Source organism: Camelus bactrianus, chromosome 25, assembly GCF_048773025.1.
Source record: "Camelus bactrianus isolate YW-2024 breed Bactrian camel chromosome 25, ASM4877302v1, whole genome shotgun sequence".
NCBI lineage: Eukaryota > Metazoa > Chordata > Mammalia > Artiodactyla > Camelidae > Camelus > Camelus bactrianus.
Genome location: NC_133563.1, coordinates 31,664,645 through 31,677,540, shown reverse-complemented (window position 1 = coordinate 31,677,540; position 12,896 = coordinate 31,664,645). Strand labels below are relative to the sequence as shown.

The window sequence follows — 12,896 nt, the reverse complement described above, 5'->3', positions numbered from 1 at the left end:
GGTGTCGTAAAAAATGACTAAAACATATTAGGAGAACTAGAAATAGAGAACTTCCTTACACACAATTGTTAGAATTATTTGCCAAATAATAAAAATGTAGAATGGAGTCCAAAGCAAACATAATATTCTTATAATCTACTAACCTTTTAAAATTGCTGGCTTCCTGGAAACATTTTAAATCTACATTATGCTTTGTAATTTTCAAGTGTTTTCTCACCCATTCAATTACTGATTATAACTACGACCACTGTCACCTAATAATATTACAGTATTTTTAGGTGACTTGCTTGTAGGTATTGTATGTTAATTTGTTTCACACTTGAAGAAAAACACAGTGAAAACAAAACCCTTTTCATTAATTCAAATCTGATATTTCCAAATGAAGTATAAATACAGAAGAATCTAGAATTTCAAGAACATTCAGAGAATCGCTATGTACGTCAAAACCACATCTTTTCCAACACTGACGTCTAAGGATCTCGCCACATCACCCCTCAGGTCCTCTTTTCAGCCCATCCATTCCCAGACACACGTCGAATGTATGCTGCCAGACCACCCTGCTTCCTACCTGTCCACAGTCTCCGTAGCAAAGAAAGGGTAAGATAGGCGATAGCTACATATTTCCCTTTAGAAACTTGGGGCAGCCACCTTTCAATTAAGGTTTCATTTCAGTCACTGGATTTAAACCTCTGTTTCCCTGTATCTCCTCGGCACCTGCATCTCTTGCCATGCTTACATTCATTCATACATTCACTCATACCAGCAGTTCTACCCAAATCAAATGCTTCCAATACAGCCTCTACATTCACCACCATCTCCCATTATAAGAATCGATTAGACTATCAAAAATTCCTTTCCCATTGCACTAAAAATGCCACTACTATTCTACCCAAAGTTTACAATTTCATATAATTTGTTCAGGCTAAGATGACCAAACTCTTTATTATTTAATTCTGTCACAAAACTCCAAACTCTAGCAGGTTGCAGTCTATTCAGTTTCTATTTCTTAGTATTTAGTACTTAAAAATTATTTCAATACTACAGATAGTCTTAAATGCTAATATGCCTGTTGATTAAAGTTTAAAGAATTTACACTGAGTCCTTTCATTAGATTCTACTGTCTAAGAATAACTAACGTTCATGCTGTTATTATTAAAGCTAACATTTAGAAGTACCTACCATGTGGCAGAAACCGCCATAAGTTCTTAATGTGTGCTCTCTTGCTTAATCCTCAGAGAACCCATCGATTTAGGTATTATTACTGTTCTCAGTTATTAAGGGGAGGTCATAGAGGCTCTGAAAGTCAAGTTAACTTGCTCAAGTCAAAACAGGTAATAAGTGGTGGATCCCTGAACTGAGGTTTCTCTATCCCTAAAGAATGTGCTTCTGATTATTATATATTCTGCATCTTACAACAGATCATGTTTAGCTCTTGTCAAACTTAACTGCAGTGTTTCAAATATAGGGGGCTCTTTTATCAAGAGGTACTAAAAACAAATAAATACAATATAAAATCAAGTTATATTATCTGTTTATTTTTTCTTGCAAATTTAATTTTAATCTTCTGCTTCTGATACAAACAAAATACAAAGTTTTTTGTTAGCCCAGAAGGTATGAAAAGGTTTTATTATATTGTACAAAATAAACACCCTCCCCAATGTATAAAAAGACTAAGCAAAAGGCTCTTCTGTTTTATTATTAAAATGTCTCAAAAAAAGACACTGTACCTCAACTACACTTAAGTATGAAACATCACATTAAAAATGAAAGAGCCTAAGAAAAGAAAGTAGCTTCACTTACAGGTTTGACATTGTCATAATGTAGGAAAGCTGGGATATGATCTGTTACAGATCTAAGAAAAAACACGAAATTTAAAAATGAAATTAAATTTGCTAATCTAGTTTGATAAGTATCATTCTATGCTTAGTTTTCAACCAGTAAGTCACAGTTCATTTGCGGTAGTGTTTTGCAATGGTAATCACATTTCAGAAAATTCCCAGAACTTTGGGGTTCATTCTTTACCAAACTCACCAAAATTCAATGAACTTTCCTAGGCACCTTTTATGAGTAAAAGGAGCTAAGCCTTGTATATAATTTATTTCACTTAAGTAGCTTATACTTCAGTACCTTACCTAACCATGATGTACTAGGAACATACTCATTTTTAATTGAAGAGGGTTGGTTTGTTGGCAATGAGAAAACAGACATTTAAGACACAATGAATATTAAATATCCACATGCTTTCTTTAATTTTAGTGCAACAATTCTCTCCAAGTTGAGTTAATTGTAATTACTGAAATAACATAACATTTACATACCAATTTCTAATTTAATAAAAACAAAATTTTTATGTGCTGACTAATGATCTGTAGGAAGTGGTAGTAGCAATGATCAACAGTTCTTCAAAATATAGTCATATAAAAAATACTAAGAAACTGAGACCCTTATAAAGAATAGCAAAACTCAGCTGCCTTTTCAATATCATGTACACTTCCTTTAAAAAATTATACTACTGATATTTAAAACATAAAGCCAGTATTTTCTTCCTCAGTTAAAAAAAATCATTAAAAAATAAAATTAAAAACCCTTAAGCATCTGCAGATACCAGTTCCATCTACTCAGCAAAACTAGAACTGTAAAACATTCTTTTGAGTCAAACTGACTACCACCACAGATAACTTATTTCCCAATTAGTGGATTTAATCAAGATAAAGGATTACCTAATGTGATGTGACAAGTGTAAAATCTCACAATACAAAATAATAATAATATTCAGCAGGAATGATGTAATGAATAGGGAGCTGGATGTGTGTGACAGGTGATGACTGAACTTCAACCAACTATCAGATAAGCAAATAAAATTGTCTTCTCTCTTGGTCCGATCCTTGCCATTACATGAATGCACACAAAGTACAGAACAATAAAATTCAATCCATGATTAACCATAACCAAGATAGCTTTTTTTTTTTTTAATAAAGCAACAAGAGCCTAACCCCTAACAACTATCCAGTCGGGTAGCACTGGAGACTACAGAAAGGGGAGAAAGAAATCTGAAGCACATCAAAGTACATGCAGGTCAATATATTCTATTCTACTGAAAAATAACAAAAAAAAAGATTTTTGGATCATGCATCACTTTGCAATGCCCATACTTACATTTTATTTCCTCTAACTAACATAAATAATTAAAGCAGACTATAAACTCAAAAAATAACCCTGGATATTTCCATTGCTGTCCACCTCAAAAACTTTTCTTCAGGTTAATAAGGTTAATAATTCTGTACAGTCTAAACCAGTGGTTCTCACATGTGATCCCCAGACCAGCAGCATCAGCATCACCTGGAAACTTGCTGGAATGCGCATTACTGGCCCCACCTCAGACCTGCTGAATCAGAAGCTGCAGGTGTTGGGCCCACCAACCTGTGTTTAACAAATCCTTCAAGTGATTCTGAGGCAGGCTCAAGCTTGAGAACCACTCGTATGAACTTCACCTGAATCACTTTCAGAACTATAGTATCAATGAACTTTGTAAGAGAACTAATTTGTTAGTGAATGGGTACCAAATGGTAAGTTAGTGAGTTAAAGAATCCTATTGGATAAATCTACTTTTTAAAGCCAATAGTTACGGTTCTAACTAATTTCAAAATTAAACAGTTAATGAAAAAGCATTTAAATGAGTGGGAGAGCAGGATGGAGAAAAAGTAACTACTTGCTCACTATCCTACAAATACTTCAAACCTCTGTATTTTTGTTCCCAATTATATTCACCTTTCTCCACCTTTTCCAACTCATTTTCTCTTCTTCTAGAGACCAGCAGTTTTGAGAAAGTACATGTGACTTCTAGTCCTTGCCTACCTTACTTATGCCTCAAATTGTTATTTACCTATCTAAAAGTGAGATTTAAAAAATCTGTCATCATCCCTGAATAGGTGAAAAGTAGATAAAAGAATCTGAGTTTCTAATTCAAGAAACCTGAAAGATCACCTAACATGTCACACCTTCATTTTAAAAACATTAAAGCAGAGAAGCAACTCTTCAAAGTCACATAGTTTATGGCAGAACAGCACCTAGGATCCACATTTTCTGACTTTCAGTTAAATTTACTTGTTTCAATATTCCTTTTCTCTTATCTTTTGAGAAAACTAGGATAAGCAAAAAATGTGAGTAGGTAAAAGAAAAAGCTCTATAAAAAAACGAATCAACATCATGGAAGGAAGAGTATTAGAGAAAGAACAATAAGGACAAACCAGGTATGTTTTAAAATAAATGTCTACTCTACCCCTATTTCTAATCTTGCTTTCAAAATTTGGGGGGTGGCGGGGGGGGTGGAGAATTTTATCTTTAAGAGCTTATGGGACTTTCTTTTTCAGAAATTTTAAAAATTAAAGAACTAAAATGTCTGTACACTGGTGCAGACCTGTTTGATGATTATTAAAATGAGAGTTCACTTAGATCTTAGGATTCAAAACTTATGACTTTCTGAATAAAGAATCTAAGAATTTAAAAGCAAGTCTTATGGATTTCAATTTGAAATTCTCTACAGGCAGGGTCCTGACCATAGAAAGGTTAAGTTTTCTATGGCCATTCATAATACAGTTTTGGTATATAAATAATTATTTTGGTATATAAATGTGATTATACATTTTTCTGAGTCTACAGATGAAATTAGGTTTTCAAAGGTAGTTAGTGACTCAAAATAAGAATTAATACTCTCCACCTACATACAGATGCAAAAAAACGGAGCATATAAAAGGACAAAACCTTATTAAGCAAATGAATATTTTAAAAGTATTCACCTATGGTTTCCACAAATTCCAAGCTCATCTAATAAAATTTAAATATGCTTTCGGTTTTTAAGTCTGATCTACATTCTGCTTTTCAGAAGCACTCTTCCATTCCAAATATAAATCACATAACTTATCTCTGCTCATGTTTTCCTTTGAATAGCAAATCTAATCAGAAAAAGATAATCCCTTTTAATTCAGATAATACATAATTTTATTTAAATTAGAAATATTTGTACTTGCTACAATCTAAATGTCTTCAATTTTCCCACTCTACTAAAATTCTGTTCACGAACATTTTAAAAACTCACATTTGCAAATGTTCCATACAGTTCAAAAAACTCCAAATGTGTGGAAACAGCTTTTACCAATTCAAATTTATACTGTTCTATCAAACTCTGAACTTGGAGACATCTCCACATTTTTTAATCTTTCATTTTCCTTTCCTTTAGATCTAGAAGAGAATTAAATAGAAATATTCCAAAACAGGTCAGAAGAGCATAACTCATCTGAATGTTTTAAATTGATTCTGTAATTTCAAGTTTAAGAGTAACACCAGAGCATATTATTTGATATGTTTTATTTTCATAACTAAAATCACTTGCTGTATTTATTTTAATTTTAATCAAAAAAGTTAAATCAGTAGTCAAACCAGTTTGATGTTATCACTTTTCTTACTGAGCAATACTCAGAATGATTAGATACCTTAATATTTTCAAGGGTGGTTTGTAACCTATAAAACTCTTCAGAAGCAAGATTTTATTATCACCTTAAAAAGATGGTTTACAGAATGTTGCAGTGACATGATATCCCTTCTACACTCCAGGCTGTTCTCACATCAACACTAAGGCTACACTTAAAAACTTTTACACTTGAGTCTTTGGAACCTCAAAGGTCTATTTTTTCAACTCATTTACCTCAGTGCCTTATAATTATTATTTTGGATAATTTGAAGCAAGTTTAAATACATTATTTTACTTAATCCATAAAATAATTCTGTAAGTAAAAGCCAGTAACACTACTTCCATTTTACTGCTAAGCCCACCAAGTTCTAGGACTTACCCATATTTACACGATCAGAAAGTGACACTACGAATTTGAATCTGCCTCTTTCGTCTTTACAATCCACTTACAGTGTCTCAAACATAACTTCAACTCTGAACTTTCTCTCTTCCCAGACACATTCCTGTATCAACAACGTGTACTTATTTTCATTCTTACTGTGTTACTTAATTCAATAGATTATAAAGCTAATAAATATGTCCAGGTTTGGATGTACAGAGGCTGTGGTGGAAAATAGGATAGAAAATGGTTGATTGTGTTAGCTATAAAATTAGCATATTTGAAGTCTTTTAAATGACTTTTAAAGTAAAAGATTGTTGAGAAACAAATTAAACAAAATGTTTTAAGTGAAACTACAATTTTTTTTTTTAAAAAGCAACCCTCACTTCTCAGTAGGAATTAGGTTTAGTCAGTGTAGAAGAGACCCCGTTCTCCATACTAGAACTGAAGGTGACTGGGCTCTCAATGGCTTCTTGGGGCCTGCATTCATTAGTCCTGGTAAAGAATCAAACAACTAGGGCTTTTTGATGTAGGTTTAAAATCACTTTGAACGCAAAAGTAATAAATCACTACTTTCAAAAGTGGAGTGTACTTTCAAAGATGAAATATCTTTCTGAACTTTAGAGAATGTGTGATATGGCTCGCTCAATGAATAACAATGTACTCTTTCAAAGAAAAACAGGTTGCGTCTCTCTATTAAATCAAATCTACCCCAAACCTAAACGTGGGAGCTTAACTTTAGTTTATTTCTGTCCACTAAATTTGGAGTTTATCCTGTTATTTCTAAGGCACATACTAAAAAATATCCTCCTTTTTTTATATAAGAAAAGTCTTCTACACGTAAGACAAACTGGCGTTTGGGTGCTCCACTACCACAACTTGCCCTTTGTACGTCTCTCTAAAAGCTAATGCATCAATATGTGATGAGTTATTCTCTTAGTAACAGATATATTGCTACTTGTAAACATCTTAGTACAGAGGAAGGAATATTTGCATTCCTGCTTGTCCCTCCCTGTCCAATGCCTATAATAATTCAAAAGACATTTATGTCAGATAGGACCTCGATACTTTTCCAACTGAATGAATAAATACGAAAGACTAAGCATTCAGTACGGATGCAACAGAAGAGAATACGCAGGAAAGCAGAGAAGGAGGGACGAAAGAGGGAAGGGAATGAGTTCAGTATATTCTCAGGGATTATTTTGCCCTCACAAGAATATCAAAGTTTCTCAACACTTATATAGTCCGTCTATAATTTTACCTGATATTAAAGCAAAAATTCAAGGAATTTATATGGAATACAGAATGGCCCTTAAATGAAACAATATAAAATAAAGTTTATCTCATTTAGAAATAAAATCTGCTAAGAGCACCATGTCTCACAGACCTTCTTTTGTGCCCCTCATAAAATTCAGTAAATCTTAGCAATTAATTAGTTGTCCTACAGCAAAGCACTTTAATACTAAATTAAAGGGTCACCCAAGCCTAAACAGTTCTTGAGATTACTGACATTAATAAACAAAGTGACAACAAAATTATTTCTTTTCAACTACCTAGAATATGTATTTACTCTGAACTCTTTTTTAATTGAAATGCCACTATAGCAGAATGCCAAAATCTTCATTTAAATGAGTTCATAAAAATCAAGCTGACAGCAAGTTTCAATGATTATCACATGTGATTTATTTTGGCTAATGTTTACATACTTTAAAAAGACTGTTATTACTAGGGTCATCAAAATTAAATCTAAACTTCATCACTGAGTACATCCGAATGATATCACGCTAAGCACTTACAAATGTTTTGGTCAGAAGCACAGATAATGAAAAAATTAAGCTACAACTGTCATCTGTTCTTTGAAATTCCAAATATTCTAAAAGCGAACTCAGACTTGATTTTAAAATTAATTCTTTTTTATAATCTTTTTGATTAACTACTGTATCATGGATATAACAGCTGTTGAATTAGAAAATGTTTCACCATAAAAAGTGAGTTTTTTACTAATACCAAAGTTAATTACATCAATACCCCTCAAGGCCACTGAGAGAACTAATGAACCACGTGCTTCTCCAAAACTGGAAGCTAGTTCAGCTGCAACTTTGTCGGTTTGCAAGAATAATATGAATTAACTAGTAATTCAAAAAAGCCAATGACTTTAAAAAAAGAAAAAAATAAATAACAAGAATAACTAAGATTAGTATCAAAGAAGTAAGAAGTAGCATTTCTCATACTCTTGCATCACAAAGAGGTTCACTAGTGTGTGCCTTCAGAGAAGTAAAAAGCTTCTTTGGTCAAATCAGAATCAAAGAGAGCCAATTACTGACTAAAATGGCATTTTCTGTTGTTTGGTCTAATGCAGTGGTTCTCAATCAGAAGCATATCTGCTCCACCCTTTCTCTACCTCCGGAACATCTGGCAACATCTGGTGACACATTTTACCTTCAGGACTAGGAGGGACGCTACTGCCTGGTTTCCAGGAGCTTCCCAAGCCCTTCCTGAGAACACTGCGTACTCTCCACCTAATGAGAGTAACTATTAAGTCTCCTAAGAAGCAGCACTACCAGAGATGCAGCTTGGAGGCATGGGGCCAAATGACGGTTTCTTCCCATCTCAAACTGCAGTTTCAAACAGTCCCAAGCAGAGCCCATTAAGCTGGGGGCCACGGATGTGTGCAGAGTTCTAACACCAAATGCTAAGAGACAAAAACCCCAGGCTGGTCTAAAGTCAAATATCATGACTAAACAAGATTTCTCTGCCTGCCATTGTCAACTCAGGAAGTTGACCTAAGAGAAATCAATCAAAGACAAATCTACAAAATGCCCACTACTTTTTTAAGGGAGTCATAGTCAAGAGGAGAAAGAAAGAAAAGAAAGAAAAGAAAGAAAAAGAAAAGAAAGGAAAAGAAAAGAAAGAAAAGAAAAGAGAAGAAAAGAAAAGAGAAGAAAAGAAAGTCTGGCAGCCTTGCTAAACTGCCAGACCCCTTATCAAAATAAATGGGCTTCAAGAGGAGCTAAGCCTGAACCACTCCCAGGAGAAGAGCCTCTCCAACGCCCCTCTCAGAGCAGGGGGCTGAGAGTGGCACTGGAGACATCACCCAGAGAGCAGAACTAGAGGGAGCTAACCGGAATGAGGGGGGCATTCCCTAGCAGAACAAGAATCCTCCTTATTCCTACCGAGGCCCAGCGATCCTTGTGTGCTGTTTCCCCTTCTCATCTTTCCAGGTGGTGGTTTCACCTCAGGTAACCAATTTCTCCTACTCCATTGTATACAGGGGTATGTTGGAGGTGTCTGAATTTGCCACTTATCACAGACAGCCAGTATAGGAGAAGAAATAAGAGAAGGTCTGAAAGGACTAATCAGGTAAAACTGGGGACAGTGATAACCTGACTTCAGGCCCCTGTGCTCTGGAGAAGGAGGTAAACTGAGTTTTGGTTTTACATGGGATAGTGAATAGTGCCTATGCTGACCATCAGTATATTCTGTAGTCTGAAAGACCACCTCTAACATAAGCCAGGAAAACAGATTTACATCAAGTTTTATCCCAAACCTGAGAACCAGGTTATCTGGATTAATCCTCTCCCTCCCACCACCAACAGAGCTCGTATTAAGTACACAAGAGTACTGCTACCTGCAAAATCAGTTGAAGAGTAAGAAAACTAAAAAACAATGTACATGTTTATTCAAAATGTGAACATGCCAATGTTTCTACCACTGTCAGAAGAACAGCAATTAACCAACCCATGTAAGACTACAGATATTGTGTTTTAAGTCAACAGCTCAGTATTTTCCATACCATTTTTGTAAGTAGTCCAGTGCCTCCAAACGAGCACCAATCTCAAAAGTGATTCCAGGACGATTTGGGGGCTTTTTACTCATCTTGAGATCCTATTCTTCAGGATTCTCTTTTCACTACCTCAAGAGAAAAAAAAATAGTTAGATTCTGATGCATAAAATGCATAAGGGATTAAACAGAATTTTTAAAACATTACATGAGATGTTAAAATAATTGTCAAATTTTTAAGAAATTTGAATGATTACCAATATCTCTAGGTAAAGTACTGTGCAATTTGCAATCTTAACAATGAATTAAGAAAAAGGACATCAAAAAGACAACCACTATAAAAAAAATTAATAGATGGGGATTAAAACTAGCTAATGGCTAAAATGCTTTAATTTTAACTTGAAAATATTCACGAAAATTCTCCACGTTAATGGCTGAAAATGTTTTTCCACCTTTGAAAAATCAAGACAACTCAGTGTTCTGGAATATGACTACCGAAATTCTTGAGAACAAATTAGCCTAGTTTCCCAACAAATATTTATTGAGTGGCTTGTAACAGAAAACACTTGATAAGAGACTAAAGAAAGCAAAGGTGGAAGAAGCAATAGACACACTCTTCTTCCAGCGAAGATTTTAATAATTTCTTCTGTGATTAGGATTTTTCATTACCTATGATCTCCCACCTTGCAAAGACCCAAAATCAATTTCTTTCTCAGTCTTCACATTCAATAAGCAACAATGATATGGATTTTAACTCTGAAAATTTATTTCTACTATATTAACAATAAAAGTTGTTGTACATTCAAACAAAAAACTACAAAGGAATACCTATTCCTCTCCAGGCCATCAACATGTGGAATATTCGCTATCCTTTTGGCCAGTTGCCACCCAGCAAACTTGAGATAAGTCACATTTTCACTACCTAGTACCTGAGGAATAGGAATGCATTTTGAGATAGCCTAATCAAAATATAACATGTAATCAGAAATGCAAACCTACTGTGAGCGGGGGAAAGGAGAAATCCCTAAAACCTTTTTTATATTTAGAATTACTAATGACCATGCTCCCTCCTAGTTTAGAAAACACACAACTGTGTAATGTGTTTTCAATGGTTTTGTCACAATTCACAAGGGACAAAACATAACAACAAACATAAAAAAAACCAACTACCCCTTCAAAGAATTTGACAGGTAAGGGAAAATACGTGCCATATGCATGCCAAATACAACAACAATCGTGCCATAAAAATACGTAAAATCAAACTTAAATTCTGGGGCGGAGAGGTGGGGGCAGACAGCCTCCTGCCCATCGTGGCAGCAACAAAGATTAATGTTAACAATAAGTTCGGCCAGAAGGCATTCGTTGTAAAAGAAACAAGAGTATAAATATTTTTAAGAGCAGCCTGGTCAGTGTGCAACATACAAGGCAGTTACTTAATTCTGTAGAAATCTAATCCATCTTTTCTGCTGTTCTTCACAGGAAAAACTTAGTTAAGGGGTAACTGACCAGTTACACTAACATTTTCTAGGATAAAACTTACAACCCACAAGAAGTGAAAGAGTTAAGGAGATAATCTCCCAGTGATAATTCTGGATGGGGTACCAGAAAAGGCAAGATTTCCTTTTTCTTGGGTGGAGAGGGGAGGATGGGGAGGGATTTGAATTAACGAAAAGTAAGACAAAGTAAGACAATCTATTGGGAGGCAAAACTTGAAGCAAAAAGAGAAAGGGAGACAGAACGGAGAGGAATAAAATCGGGAAAGAAAACGAACAAGAATGCAAATATATATAAGGATGGTGAAACTTGTGGACCTAACAAATGACAGAGAAGAGAAAATTATTAAGAAGATAAAACGCTAGGAAAGTGAAGCGACAGTCACAGCATGGCCGAGGAGCCAAAAAAAAGGTCAAGGGACGGTGATGTGGGGCGGGAAGGTGTTGGCCAGGGACGCAGAGACGGCCAGGAAAGGCTCTGACAGGGCTGGCTGGGAGCAGGAGACGCCTCCAGGTTTGACAGCAGTCCGGACCTCGGCAGGGGGGGAAGAAGGGAGGGGGAGAGGGAGCGGCTGCGCCCAGACAATAGGGGCGGCGAGTTACGGGGAGAGACGCGGGCGGGGAGCCGGCCGGAGAGAGACATCAGCGCGGGGGCGTCCCGAGCAGCCAGGCGAGGGCCAGGCGGCCTCCGGGCCCTGCCACCGCCGCCGCCGCCTCTTACCGACTCGGCCTCCTCTTTGCACAGTTGCCGGGCCGTCCGGGACCGAGCCGGGGCACGAACAGGACGGCCAGCCCGGGCCTCCGCCTCCGCCCAGGCAGCGGTCAGGGAGGGAGCTGGAGCGGAGCGAGCTGAGGCCGCAGTGCGGGGTCGGGCCCGACGTCGCCCGGGAGGGAGCAGGTCCGAGCCCTCAAGCCCGCTCGGTGTCCGCTGCCATCGCCTCCTCCGCCGCCGGCCAGCCCTGACGCGACGCCGGGCCCGGCGACGTCAGCCGCCCGCGACGCGCCGGAAGCGGGCCCGGCCGCGTCACGTGACACGCGAGGGTTGGGCCCGGGCCGCGCAGCTGATAGGAGGGCCGCCCTGGGAGGCGGGGCTTTGTGGCAGTTGGATGATGCCTAGCGGGAGGGGCCCTGGTGAGCGGAGGAAGGAACGCAGGCTCCAGGACCCCACTGCCAGTTGTGAAGTGTTGGACCTTTGAGAGATGAGGATGAAGCCCATTGAAGGTTATTGTTGTTAGTTTTTTGGGAACCAGTTCCTCAAAATTCCTTAATTCCAGCACCCTAGGCAAACTTCTGTAAATGCACTACACGCTTTCTTAGATAACCCACCCCATTCCATATTAAGAATAGAGCAAATGGTTACTGTTATAAAGTAAATAAACGTCTGTTGAATGAATACTTTGTAGAAGGCGGTGTGTTGTAAGTAGATCACGGGACAACCACAATGGCACAGTCGTGTTGCTCTGTAGTCTAGGAGATCCTTACAAAAGGCAAACATTACTAAGATGTTTTGTGTATGGGTGGGTGGGTGTGTGTGCGCGCGCGCGAGTGCAGGTAAAGAACCTATAGCTAAATTGCTGTGACTTTCCCAAGAATACACAACGAATGATAGAGCTACTTTTTATGAACACTTAACCATAGCCCAAACTCTGTATTAAGCACAGAAGGAATTGTCCCCTCTGTAGGGGAAACCAACAAGAAAACACATTCAAAGCAATATTGAGATGAAGCGTCTTTTCTCTCTCATTTTCCAGTGTGCCACACTGGCTCTCAAGCTTT

General features: G+C 37.3%; 1 protein-coding gene across 11 annotated transcripts in view; it reads right to left on the bottom strand.

The window, feature by feature from the left end:
• The window catches only part of PHF20L1 (PHD finger protein 20 like 1), a 76,433-nt gene extending 64,307 nt beyond the window's left edge, over positions 1-12,126 (bottom strand). For 6 of the 11 annotated variants that reach the window (XM_074353099.1, XM_074353101.1, XM_074353103.1 and 3 more), the window contains exons 1-2: positions 11,842-12,125; positions 9,640-9,755 (exon numbers count right to left, since the gene is read on the bottom strand). In XM_074353099.1, coding sequence (XP_074209200.1) covers positions 9,640-9,722 — 83 coding nt within the window. In that variant the 5' untranslated portion in view covers positions 9,723-9,755; positions 11,842-12,125. Of the gene's footprint in view, positions 1-1,800; positions 1,853-9,639; positions 9,760-11,841 lie in introns of those variants that run through there. The other 5 variants (XM_074353109.1, XM_074353104.1, XM_074353102.1 and 2 more) reach the window with 3 other exon arrangements.
• Positions 12,127-12,896: the final 770 nt, after the last annotated feature.